Source organism: Lagopus leucura, unplaced genomic scaffold, assembly GCF_019238085.1.
Source record: "Lagopus leucura isolate 7727_CA_CO unplaced genomic scaffold, USGS_WTPT01 Super-Scaffold_100159, whole genome shotgun sequence".
Taxonomy (NCBI): Eukaryota; Metazoa; Chordata; class Aves; order Galliformes; family Phasianidae; genus Lagopus; species Lagopus leucura.
Window position 1 is genome coordinate 10555179 of NW_024962335.1, and position 14377 is coordinate 10569555.

At 43.8% G+C, this 14377-nt stretch overlaps 1 protein-coding gene across 1 annotated transcript in view; it reads right to left on the reverse strand.

Moving 5' to 3' along the window:
* The window catches only part of GRIN2B (glutamate ionotropic receptor NMDA type subunit 2B), a 165678-nt gene that overhangs the window by 72134 nt on the left and 79167 nt on the right, over positions 1–14377 (reverse strand). Inside the window, exon 3 of the mRNA XM_042889937.1 lies at positions 1604–1718. Within this exon, the coding sequence (XP_042745871.1) occupies positions 1604–1718 (115 nt within the window). The remainder of the gene's footprint in view (positions 1–1603; positions 1719–14377) is intronic.

Genomic DNA, 14377 nt, shown 5'->3' on the forward strand with positions numbered 1-14377 from the left:
AAATCATTTCAGTCTAGTTGATCCTTCCCTTGGGCGGAGGGGGAACTAAATGACCTCTTGATGTTCCTTCCAGGCACAACATCTGATAATGGATAAAAGTGTGCAGTGCTGTAATTAAAGACTGAGCAATCGTGAGTGCACACAAGTGGACTGAATCAGTGTTTGCTATGCAGCTACTTTCACCTCTCATCTCCTACTGCCTGTGTGTTTGACTGGGAAACTCTCCTGTTCTTCACAGTTTCTTCTGTGTATTACCCAGATGTTGCTAGGATGAAACACCTTGCTAATTTCACAGAAATTAGTGAGAGTTTGGATGATTTTACACTGCAAAGCAATTCACTTACAAATATATTTGGATTGTGTGCTAATAATATATGAATAATTTATGGTTTATATTGTGGCATTGCCTGGGAGCTGCTGTTAAGGGACAGCATTCCACTCAGTGTGCCTCTGCAAACATGGAACAAAATTATGATCTTTGCCACAGAGAGCTGTTTCACTCTTACGTTTTAACGTTTGCATTTCAGCTGAATGGAGAAAATTAATAACAGGACATTGTGATTCCAGCTATGAAATGTGTTTTTTGTGATCAGAGCACACTGGAGATGATTTCAATGTCTTCCAGGAAGAAAACATTTAAACAGCTCAGAGTGTGATTATAACAATCTGATCTTCACACTGAGATCCCCCTTCAAGGTGAAACATTTGTGCTCAGGAAGTACAAAGAACTGAACTGTTTCTGACTTTTGCCAAGCAGTCACGGAGAGAAGGCTTTTTCTGGCTAGCAGAACAAGGGAGCATTGTTCTAGGCCATACACATGATCACAATGATCCAGCCTGAGATCTGCTTCATGTCTGTTGAGTGCTCTACTGAATTCTCCTTGCTTTTACAACAAATTCTCATCCCCATCATTTTTCTGTGTCTTACAACTACCTCCAGCTAACCCCTCTGAGCAGCTGATTCAAACCATTCGGGAACACTTCTTCCCAGCCTGGACCACCGACATTTATGTGGGAGGTGAAACAAACTAAAGCTTTGCACTAACACAAAAATCCACACCATTTCTAAAATGGTGCTTTGGGTCACATACAAATTATTCAGAAATACACAAGTTTAGATATTTGAGCAAATTCATATGATCTCATGTACACATCCTACCTCATACACAAGCAAGTGACAGTGGCCAGATATATCAAGTACAGTTAACAGTGGCATATTACTAAGTGAGACTGTGGTTCAATCACAGCTAGTTATCATAGAGAACTCTACAGCCTCCAAGCCATGCAGATAAGTATTTTCCATCTGTGCCACTGAAACTCATGGCACAAAGGAGATCTCTTCTCTGAAAGACAGGAAAATTTATGTCCAGAGGTGAAAGAAAGGAAGTTGATGAATTTTTTATGCATGCTAATGGAAGAATGTAATGGCATCCTGCATGGAGATGACAGCAGCTTGGGTACTGGAGATACCAGTGGCCCAGGATGAAAGAATGAGATTGCCAACTCTTCATAAGTAAGAAAATGTAGGGGGATAACTTGCTCAGATCCTTCTTCCATCCTCCTCCTGCCTGACAAAGCTTGAGAATTACCAAACATGTCCTACCCTCTCCCACTTCCTCTCCTTGGTCAGAAGGATGATCACCAGCTTGGGATGCATCTGGTATCCGTCCTCACTGAATGACAAATTCCTGCCTTCGAAGGTGACGTTAATCAGGTACCTGTTGGAGAGAGAAAAGAGCAGGATGAACATTAATGCTTGGGAACTGAACCTGAAAGGAGAGCCTGCCTCCCCCTCTGCAATTTGTGCCAGGGTGACAGAAGTACACTACGAACAGCTGTTGTTAATCTGGGGACAGCAAAGGAAAATCTGAAAGGAAGTGGGTGGTAGAAACAGTACAAACAGTCCAGGAACTGGGGCAATCAGACAAGACACTTGTCCACATTTAGAATTGAGTACAGAAGTGATGTCCCATGTTAGGTCTCACCAAATTCCTGAAAGCAAGTGACAAGTGTACGTGTGCCCACAGTCTTTGATTTCTTCTTTGCACACAGGGCAGAGAAATCCATAGCAATTAGCTGTGTAAACATGGTCCACAGCCTACATTTTGCTCACGCTCCAAGGGGGATTTTGCATTTCATTTGAGGACAGTAGTGGTTCACACATGAAGCAGTGGATACAGCCCCTCCCTGCCCAAATATCCAGGCAGCAACAAAGGAAGCTGCAGGGAACAGAGGAATGAACAGTGCACCTGTGAGATACCCTGTTCCTATTAGAGTTAGCATGCCCTACAGGGCCCAAAGCGATCCTCAGAAGCAGCTTAGGAACAGGGTCAGAGGGTGCTCAGATACCCCAGTGGAAGTCCTTTTCACTAGGACAGAGCCATGCCATGTACCCAGCAAGATCAAACTATAGGGTGACCAATCCTGTGGATCCCTGCAGCCAACATTAACGATTCCCTTTGTCTGGAAGGGCTCCGTTGCTGCTGTGTGAGGCACCCTGCTTTGGGCCATCTCATGTCAGCTGTACAAATGGACTATTAAACAGTCCAGGCTTCAGTCTCATTTATCCTCAGGCCTCTTCACTCAGCCGGCAGTGGGGAAGACCTTTAAGTGGACCGAGATTACAACTACACTCATTTCCAGGCATTTCTGCATTGCGAGAGCATGTCGAAGTGGCGTTGCTGTATAAGGGAATCAGATCTGTTGTTTTCTTAACTGTCAGACCATCCAGAATGACACTGGGGGGAAGGCAAATACACATTTCACAGTTCAGTGGCTTACAAGACATCTCCATGGCACTCTGACAGTTTCCCCTGTTCATATATTTCACTTTAGTTCACAGTCCTGTTTCATAAAGTAGGTTTTGCCTTTGTACACCTGCTCTAGCACCGGTAGCATCACATCATGGGAGAGGCAGAGGTGACTGAGCTGCCTGCAGGGCAGCCCCAGGACACTGCCTGCCTCTGCTTCACCCATTCTCCTGTAAATTACACAAGTAACATTTCCATTACAGTCACAAGAGGCTCTTCTGCTCTATTACACCCATGACGCTAGCAAATATTTCCTAATACTCAGCTTCAGTTTGTCCCTTTGAACTTAATTTGAACCAATTTCAAGGGAAAAACAATCAAATCAAAAATACAAAACAAATTCCTGTTCTTTCAAGAGGTTCACACTTTCCCACAGAGAACTCCATACTAATTTAGCAAAAGTATAGGTAGTAGGCAAAATTTTTCAAATGGAAAAGCAGGTCACAATTTTAGCTTCTTCCATTTCCCAGAAATTTTTTTCTTAAGTTTAATCGTCAACAAAACTCATCCACTAATTTCCCAAATCAAATGTAATTGGCAATTAATTCTAAAGGAAATTCCATGCTTGCTCTATGTTGTGACCTCCAGAAGACATACACAGTGTGGAAAACACAGCCCTAGAGAAGCCCAGTGGGAAACATTGCAACAGGCCTATTTTCAAGAGCAGACTACTTGCTGTTTTCTGACAGTCAGACTCATCCAGAACCCAAAAACCGAGGGAACTCCAAATCATCAGTTGCTTGAAAAATCTCAGCCACATAACTGTGTCTTAGTGTAAAACATCCCATGGTCTTCTAGCTTTTCATCCCCAGCTGTTTGCATTACTCTGGTAGAGAGGAACGCACAGCACAGACCACCACGGGCATTTGTGGCATACCTGACCTGTGAAACACTCTGACAGTGATAAAGACCCTTCAGTCTGTGACCAGACTCTGAGCACCCTGATCTAGCTATAGGTGTCCCTGTTCACTGCAGGAAGTTGGATCAGATGGCCTTTAAAGATCCCTTCTAACTCAGAAGACCGTGATTCTGAGATTACAGCTATATCCCTTTCATGACCTCTATGCGCTGGGTCTCAGAGAAATTACAAAGCAAGGCTCCAAGAAGATGAGTACCCCAGTAGCCTGATGGGAGTTGCAGCTTTATGTGTCAGTATTTAGAAAACAGTGTCAGTGTCTAATTAAACAAATAGTGATATTAGGTGGTTCTCGGTCCTCTTTCCCCTCCCACCCGAGAATGATGCCATTGTGTGAATCTCCCTTGCACAGCCTAACAAGAGTTCACATAAATCAGTAGGAGATACAACACAAGAGGGTGTAATTTCTGTTCGTTTTCTACCAGAAAGATTAGAACTGCTAATAATAATCAAGGAGGAATCATCAGTGACTCCGATCCTTAGAGTTGCCTTGAGATTTACACTTCAAGCAGCACTAAAATCCCTCACTTCGCACCTTAATGACTGAAATTAGTCTCCAAAATTGGCACAATAACTCTTCAGAGGGTTCTCTCTGTAACCCTTTAGTAACATGTTTACAAAAGTGTGCAGGAGGTGTGCAAAAAAAAAAAAAAAAAAAAGAAGCAGCTCCCTCTGCAGCTTTTCCCACATTCCAGTGGCTCACAGGTCCCACCACACTGGGGTAGGCCTCTGCCACCAGTATACCAGCATTATCACTGCCCACTCTGGCCAGAGGAAAATCAGTCCCCAGATGAGCAACCAAGGGGCTGAGAGGCTCCCTGCATATGTGCAACAGGGGCAGCATGAGGGCAGCGAGCTGTACATGGGTAACACAAGATGAAGCTGTGCCTGAAAGATGCAGTGAGGGCTTGATACATGATTTCCCTGGTGTATGTGACTCCAATATGGAGAGAGAAAGAGAGCAAGATCATTTTAATTAATTTCATTTGCTAGAATCACCTTTCAGCAAAGATTTTTGTTTACGTGGGTGTTTCTGGAGCTGCTTGTCGTAGGCATGGGAGAGTCTGTGGCCCAGCACAGATAGAGCAGTTGCAGCGCCCAAACGAAGCCATGTGGATGCAACATGCAGATGACATGGAGAAAACAGTCATTCTTCACCTGTACCACAGGGCACGCAGGCAGGAACAAAGCAGAATGGAACGCATTCTTGGGCACAGAGCAAGTCAGGTCCAGGAGACATGGCTCCCTGACCACTGGGTAACATCACTCATCCTAGAGATGAAGCTGCCAGCCCTGCAAGCTAATGGTGAGTATTTCCAAGGCTGGTTGGCATAGGAAATAGAGCATTAAAACCACATCAGATGGCAAATTTAGGACCAGCAGAGAGATGATGACATTTTAAATAGTTTCAGCTAGTGGTGGGGAAAGCCTGGAGAAGCAAATGCGGCAGGCTGAGGGGCTGTGGGGAGAGTAAGAGAGGGTGTCAGCTGAATTTTAGTCTGCCCTAAAGACAGCTCTGAAAGGGATGTGTTTAAAATCAGCACGAACCGCTCTGACTTCTGCCTCCAGTGTCCTGCTGGGAATCAGTTCCTCCTGCAGCTATGGAACGGGTGGGAAAATCCGGTCAGAGTGCTAGCTCCATCCTCAGCTCTCCCTGCATCACACGTGCACAAACACACACAGGCACTCCCCTGTGCCCTGTCAATGCTTGTTATACTCCAATGCGACAAGCGGTCTGATTATCCCAACACCAACTGCCTCCCCCAGTAAGACAGGCTGTACAAATAAAGCAGCCTCTTTGCCATCCACATCAGGGGGTCATCTCCGCAGCCCAGCACAAAAGCAAGGTAGGAAAGGAGAAATGGGGTGCAGGCGGAGTGTAGGGAGGAAAGGCGATGGGATATCTCTGCCTGGAAGGATTTGCAAGGTAAAAGGTATTTGGTGCAGGGTTAGGGGAGGGGACGCAGTCTATCATCAGCCTCCTGAAAACTCAGCATAATACAAAATACTGAGGCCAGTTCAGCAGTGTAATGGCAGTGAGGGGAAGCAGTGCCTTTACTCCCCAACTTTGCACAGTAAAGTAGCCTCTGTGTTCCCTGACAGATGGGATTACATAGCCACTGGCCAGAGCTGCAGGCTGCAGGCACAGTTGCTCTCCCAGCTCTACTTCACACAAGAATGCTGCATTGCTGCATCCCAGCACGGCTGCCTGCAGTTCCAGCCACGTTACACATGCAGTTTAGTGCACACAGCTCTGGTGCAACTCCCTGCTGCAGCTCCCTTCCCTCCCGCATACCAGCTGCTGGACCAGGATGGGCAGACGGAAGAGTGAGTGGACTCAAAGGACAGGGGAAGGGGCGCTTAGGACCACTGTCGCTATCTAAAAATGGCAGTTTTGACCTTCAGGTGGCAAGTGATTGACAAAGAGAGGCAGAACCAGCACTAACTGCTGTTAATAGTTTCTTTCATTTGAGAGACTGAAATAGTGTACGCTTTTTTTTAATGAGAAAACTGCAGTTGATCCCTTCGACTTCTGATGTAAACCTCCATTCTCCAAACCCATGGGAAGCTTAAAATAATACAGATATTATTTCTCTATACTGTTGCCGACATTTCCGTGCCTGCCTCTGCCTCAGAGGATAGCCAATACATGCACACATCCATCCAGACCCAACTGTGAGGACATGAGGTCCCTCCAGATAAGACAGGCTGCAGGGGACATCAAATACAATTTCTCATTCCCCAAAAGATCATAAAATCACAGAATGGTTTGGGTTGGATGGCACTTCAAAGCCCACCCAGTTCTACTCTGCTACCCTGGGCAAGGCTGCCACCCCCCAGCTCAGCCTGCCCAGGGCCCCATCCAACCTGGCCTTGAGCTTCCAGGGATGGGGCACCCACACCTTCTCTGGGCAAAAGATGAGAATAGGCTCTGTGTGGGCCTTGGATCAAACTTCCCCACTGCTGGTACCGACCCTGAGTGAGCCCTTGAAGTGCTCCATCCCCTGCACTGCTCCTGCCACTGTGGTGCTGATGGCTCATGAAGCTGAGAAAATCTAGCACATCTGGCTGCGTCCCTGAAACATCTGGCCAATGTCAGGTATGATTTACAGTGAAAAGATTCCACGCAAAGGGCACGAGAGCAGCTGATCTAACATAATAGGGGGCATGGACTCAGTTCTTTCCGCAATTATGAAAAACAAAATCAAATCAAAATAGACAAAAAATAGAAGCAGACACAGAAAAACTAAAACTTAAAGAAACAGCATCCCATTCTTCATTTACTTCTTTTTCCCTTACTGTCAAGTGTTATCACTGACTCTGAGGAGATGCATGGAAGAATGAAAATAAGTGTAGAAATGAGAGCAAACAAATTCCAAATTGTGTAATTGTCCCACACCAGAAAATCTGTTTAGGCTGCAGCCATATTGTACCACTGGGAACCAATCTGACCACAGGCTGAGAGAAATACTCAAAGCTCAAGATTGTTTTCATTAAGCAAAGAGGTTAGGAGAGCATCTAGATTAGGAAATATTGCTCAGGCTACAAGATAACAAAGATATAAGAGATTAATTCGGTTTCTCCCTGATGCCCACACCTTTTTAAAAGACAAGAGGACACATGCTGGTCTGGAATAAATACCAACTGACATTGATGGAGTGATGCTGTCTGATCTGCTGAGGTTCTGGCCTCTCACCTCTAAGAATGTTGAATCTTCTTAATGTTTGGTCCTGACCTGTGAAAAATCTATTTCTGGTGGAAGATAAATTTATTCTGATCTGTCTTTGCTGTTTCTCCATCATATTCTGCAAAGTTGTTCTGAAGACAATATACACGTGAGGCGAGCCTTCCCAGCAATTCCTTCACAGTGACAGTTCCCATATACAGCAGAAGGATGAACCTTTTTCCAACCCTCCTTTTCTTAATAATAAAATAAACGGCGCTTACACTTTCCTTCCCATTTCCTTGATTTCCTATCATGAATTTATCACCTTAGAAAGATTCTGAGCTGACAGTTACTCGGAACTGATTATGTATCTATCCTTAGAGTGTACAGGGAACCAGAACAGTGGCAGGGACATTTTCCTACATGCACTTCTTGATTCTAATGAGTCGGGGCCATTCCTGAAGACAGGTTCACTTTCCACAGTCTGTGCAGTTCCCAGCCCTTCTTCCAAAAATGCTAAGAGGAAATGCAAGCACTGCATCACAAGATTTTGCAGCACACACAGCTATCCATCAGGATTACCCCTGAATGGGGAACAGAACTGATAATGATACTTAGGTGAGAGGCAGTATGTCCCATGTCTCTTGTGAGCTTCAGAGTTTCCAAAATAACATTTTTTGATCTTCCATTTAATTTTCACCCCCTGCAGTCATCGCCTTTGACAGAAAGGGAGAAAGAGATGGTGTCCTCCAGGTCCAGGGGCATTATCACACTCCTTTGCAGGGGTGCTGCTGACAGTACTAAGGTTATCCTGTAAGTGGTAGGTCACTTAAAGGAAATGGAGGTCACTTATGGGAAATGGATTAGAATGATCCATTTATGGACAAATACTCATTTCCCTCCTGTTTGCTATGTCAGTCCCAACACTATCTTGAAAATCACACTACAGCCAAATTTCTCTCATACACATCCTAACTAACCTATTTTGACAAACATGGGAGCCAGAAAAAAAGATCTATCAAAATTACCTTCTTAATGGGAAAGAGGGATGAGAATTTAGCAACAATGTTTTCTCGTGAAGAGATCAACATTTTTTCAGAAAGTCAGAACCATAAGATCTGAAAAATGTAACGACGTAGAACAGAAAATGAAGCTTCTGGCATGGTTGTGCTCTCATACCTTCTGCCCTTTCTTTTGTGGACAAGAGTCCCAGTGAAAATACATATAATGTGCAACTCTGTAGAAGTCCTGCAAGGACTGGCATTACCTCAGCAAGAAGAAGGGATATCACTGGAGATTCAGCCTGTTCAGGTTTAAAGTAGAAATAGGAACAAGTTCTCATGCTCCTAGTCACAAGAGAGAGCAGATAGGATTTCCGTGTCAAATGATTTCATTTTAAACCCAAAATATTTGATTTACAACTTTTTTTCAAAAACAATCAATTTTGCTGGCAAAATGACACAGTCCCGAATAGCTTGAGAATATACCTCTACACCTCTGGCCTCACTGGAAATAAAACTGAAACAAGGAAAAGTGTATTAAGAATATATCCTGGTTAAAGCTGAAAATATCCATAAATCTCATAGGAAATCAACCTATTCTCAGAAAGTGTTTTTAACCAAAAAGCTTTGATAAAAATATATATGCTTCGAATTGACTCACCAAAACTTTAAGTAATATAAAATAGATAATAGAAAATAGCTGTAAGGTCAGAATTGTTACAGTGACTGGGAAAATAAAAACTAAACATTCTGACCAATGTTGTATAAAGCCAGAAAGCTTTGCCAAATTAATAAATTCCTGCAAATTACTGATGGCATTCATTATTTTCAATTTTCACATTTTCCTACTTTTTCTTTTTCATCAAGAATGGATAACATACCACTTTGAAGAAAATACTCAAAGGTATTTCTCCTGTCAGAAAGGACTAAAAATCTGCTGCGGTTGATTTACGCAGTGCAGTAAAAGCATAGAAAATTACATTTGTCAGAACAGCTGACAGTAGGTCATAATTATGTCTTGGTATCCACCTAACAGGTCGCTGATGGAAGCCATACCACTAGGAGCAGGCAAACACTGAAAGGTTAAGCGCTTTCCTTCAGATCTGTTTATCTGTCTTAGTGCATAGTCATGCAAACACTGGTAGGGCAAGCCATCATGGAACAAAAGTCAAACAAGGCTCAACGATTTTTTACCCAGAATGATGTTTTTGAGCTTTGTCTATCTGCACAACCTTAAAAAAATACGCCAGTTCAACTACTGGTCCTGTGCACTGAATTTGAAACCTCAGACAACAACCTTACTTTTCTGAATCATTTTTGATCCACATGACCATAGACAATAGCTTAAAACAAACGACCAAACGGACACGAATCTCAAAAGACTCTTTTGTTGTCTGAAGGAGCCTCATGTCATGAGAGTTAACTAGAGGAATATTTCTGTATTTATCCAGAGCTCATTCCAGTTTGTATCCCAGAAATCAAGACCAGCAAACACGTGAGCACATCAACTTTCCTCTAGAGCTCTCTGGATTTCTTTGCTTGCAGAAAAACCCTCAAATCTGTCAGAAAAGTCCCCTCACTTCTGCCAGAAGCCAACAAGGCTAAAATAACTGGAGAGACTGAAATAAATCCATTTATTATACCCTTTGAAACAGCAGGCTAACTTAACTTTTTCAACCCACTAAGAAACCACAAGTGATTTTTGGGGTTATTCAATTTTTATCAAGTGTTGAAAGCATCCACAGTATTTGCAGTATATATGAGAAATACCAGAATAGTTTGTTTGGAAATAGCCTACAAAAACCATCGTATCTGACTGCCTGACCTCTTCAGGGCTAGCCAAAAGTCAAAGCATGATGCTGAGGGCATTGTCCAAACGGCTCTTGAGCACTGTCAGGCATGGGGCATCAAACACCTCTCTAGGAAGGGAGTGTTTCTCTTTCAGTGTTTCTCCATGCTCACAGTGAAGAAATTTTCCCTGAGAAGAGTTGATCTGTGGCATTTGCACAAGCAGAGTTACTGCCTGTAAGGCCACTCAGTCTAAAAAGTGCAACTGGATTTTCCATGTCTGGAGCTGTTCAGACAAGATGGCACCCTATCGGTTTCTCCCTTTGTCATCACATCTCCAAAGGGGAACTGAATAAAACAAACAATCAAACAAACAATCACCCCTGTCAGCGATTGTGTGTGTGTGTGGGGGGCCGGGGGACAAATTCTGCTGTTCCCCCCTTGCCAGAGGAGCTGTTCTCCGCTCAGCTCCCTTCTCTCTCTCTTTTTCTCTCCCTCTGTGGGTTGATGTTTCCATGGAAACATGTTCTTTAGTGCCACTGAAATTACATTGCATTTAAAGTATTAACCCTTCCTTGGGCTGAAGAAGGTCTCAGAACAATTAGGGTCTTTTTTTTTTTTTTTTTAATTCCCTCTCCTTTAAACTTCCTTGTCATTTTTTTTTTTTCCCTTGCAGCAATAGAAAAGCCTTGTTCTTCCTCAGGAGACCTCCCAGCTAGAATTTGTCTGACAAGGGGCACAAGATATATCAGCAGTGGGATAGTGTCTAATTTAAGATATTTTTTTTTCCCCACTTATTTTTACACAAAGCCATTAACGCATTTCTCTCCACACAATGTGCAAACAGGGAAAACACTGCAATAGCAAAGAAATTGAAGAGTGAGACAGAAGGAGAAGCAAGCAAGCCACAAACTGGCACATGGGAAGAATACAGCTTCAGTTAATACCAGAGTTGGAGCACAGAGTTGGAAACCCCTCATAGCTCCATAGCTGAGCAGCAGCTTCTTCACTGCAGTGCCACAATCGCAGATTTCACCACTCCTCCTTGAGCCTGACTCCTCTTCCTCTTCACAGTCATATCTGTAATTAGCCACTCTTATCTTTGCTTGCATTTAGCACTCGAAACACCACTGTAATAGTTGGTGCAATCAGCATCCTCATCACCACCAGTACTCTTCCCTCTGCCACTGCTTTTCCACCCAAATTGCCATCTCTAATATTCTTCCCGTTGGTACTCTAATGCCAGCCACTGGCATTCTCAACACAGCCACTGCCAGGGCACTGCTCCCTTCACTGCAGCCACCTTGACCATTGAGCCACAGGCACTTTCTGGTCCCAAATGTGGGCCAGCAAGGCACTGAAAGTCATCCCATCCAGGTGCTCCCTAGATCCCAGGTCACAACGCAAAATTACACTGCAAATTCTCAGCCTTGAGCTTAGCCCCACCACAGTGACAGTCATCACCTATCTGACCCACTGTCACTATCTGACTCCACTGATATCATCCCTTTTTTAAACACTGGGAGATAAAGCTGCCCAGAGAGGTTGTGGAGTCTTCTTCTTTGGGGATATTTAAAACCCACCCAGATGCCTTCCTGTGTAACCTACTGTAGGGAGTCTACTTTACCAGGGGGTTGGACTACATGATCTCCAGAAGTCCCCTGAAGCCCCTATAATTCTATAATACCAAGAATCTCTTTCTAGTGTTTTGTCTGATACCTACACTCATGCATGCCTCCTTTCTGCTCCAAAGTTCCATTACTTGACAGTATTCAGCCCCCTTTTATTGTCTGTACCTGGGCAGCTATAGGGTCCATATTCCCGTGCACCATCTATTTTGGGTTGCCCAATGAATACTGTGAACACTTCAAGTATATCTCACCATTCTCTACTGTTACCCCAAAAGTCAAACCGTGAAGGCTCCTGCTTTGAGCTGAGTGCATATGTAGTGCCGTAAGGATCAGTGTGGGAGGAAGATGCTATTCTGAAGTGTATGATAAATATGGATAACAAACTCAACCTAAGTCTTTTCTGCTTGTCCGTAGTGGGTTCCCAATATGGGAGATAGAAATATCATGGGTACATTTTGAACATGGCTGGGAACACTGCCAAAGTCCTACTCAGAGTTCACACATTTACATCATTTATATCACATCCGACTTGCGCTTTGTATTATTAACTTTGTAGAGTGTTTTGTGATGTAGTTTATAGTCCAGACTCTGTTAAATAAATGTACATGCCCTCACTCCCTTCCTTTTGCTAAGAGGGTAATGTCTGAGGCTAGACACACTCTTGCTAAGAACCAGAGGGTGACTATGTCTACTGTTGGGTCAGTGCATTTCCAAGTTCTAAAGTAGTGTTTTGGAAAACCTTCTGGGATTCATCCCCGAGACCTGAAATGCACAAAAAGAAAGGAAATATTTGCCTCTAGGTCACCGGTCCTACTCCTAGCCCAGGTTGGTAGGGACTGGAGATTTTTTTCTCTGCTGCTGGATGTTCAGAAACCTTCATGAAATGTACAGATGGGTTCCACTTGAGAGGTGTTCAACATGGCACCATGACTACTCAGGATTTTTCCACATCAGTGTGAGAAAACACCCCATATAGTGCAATTGATAAAATCACATTAATTTAGAGCAGAGTGAAGGCATACTGACAGGAGAAGAGGTAAAGCACGACTGATACATCAAGCTTTTAGCTGTATGCAGGACAGACCACAGTCCACAGCAGCTGAAAATCCATTACCTTCCCCGAATTCGTACAAAAGGAGTTACAATGACCCAGCACTATGACTTTATGATTTCATAAATCAATAATTTTTCCAACAGTCCAAAAAATACTCAGGGTTATACCTCCTCACTTACTCCGCGTGTCCTATTTAGACTCTGACTACCATGACATCTGAGGCCAGGTGAGCAGCTGAGTGACTCAGATGCCTGACAAACACCAACATTGGGAAAGGTAAGTATGATGCGTAGGCTAGGTGTCTGCATTAGGTTGTCTGAATGTAGTTGTCTGTACATTTAAAAATATATAAACAAGAAAGAGAGTCAACTTCAGCCCCAGCTGCTGCATCCCCTGTGAGGTAAATGTGTCATTTTACTCCAGAGCTGCATTTGATTCCAAATGATTTCTCTTTTTGTGGGTAAAGGTCAGTTTAAAGAAGCCCCAGGTGTAATACTAACATCACCTCCAATCAAAGATTCTGAGGAGGTCTGAAACAAGTACAATATAGGCCAAATTTGGCCTATATTATCCCAATTCTTTCCCTTCTCTCTCCTGAAGAGTCAAATTAGGAAATTTCCTAAGAATATTTCTTCACACGGGAGAATTCCTGGACTCTGTACACCTAGAAATACTGTGAACAAGCTTTTCCAACATGTATCTGGAGTTCCCAAGCCACAGTGCCCACTGCAGGAAGCCTGAACACAGCACAGATGGATGGAAACAGCAAGTGTGTTGGGAATGAGACCAGAATATTTCCATTCAGGGTGCAACAGAGGGTCAATTTCCACATCTAACACCAACTCCCTTCAATTCAACCAACTAGCAACAAAGCTATCAGAGCACCCAAGTACCAGCAATATACAGGTGAGTTTATTCAGACTTGTGCTTCAATGAATTCACCTGTGACTGGTGCTCAACTTAGTAAATTAAAAAGTAACCCACAAAACCTCACACCCAAGTTCTGGATGTAGCCTGATAGTTTGGGAATTGGCATGAGTGCCAGGTGGGCTGACGTGAGCTCTGGTCCTGGTCTCATTCAGTACTTTGAGCTGCATCATTTCCGCAGCTCTTGCCATGCACATATTGTGGCATCATATGAGTTGTCTGCACCCTCTTCTCTTGGCAGTGCTCACTATGATCCTTTCACAAAAAGCAACCTCCAGAAGAGGCATCTTTCCGAAATCTTTCCCCCTTCCTTTCACTCCAGCATGACTTGGGTGTTCAAAACCACTCATCCAGGCTCCAGATTCCAGAAGATACAGTGCTTTGAAAGAAAATGGTCACAATGTAAGCACTTCCCAAAGCCATACCTCTACTGGGCGCCTATCAGTTGGAGGTGCCTTCTGCAGCTTCCCTCCTTCCAGGACCTCACCGAGACAGAGGCAGAGACCTCCCCCTGCCCAGGGACAAGATTCCAAAGATGCAGATGAAGCCTACTCCACCCACATACAAAATTGAAAAGCAAACT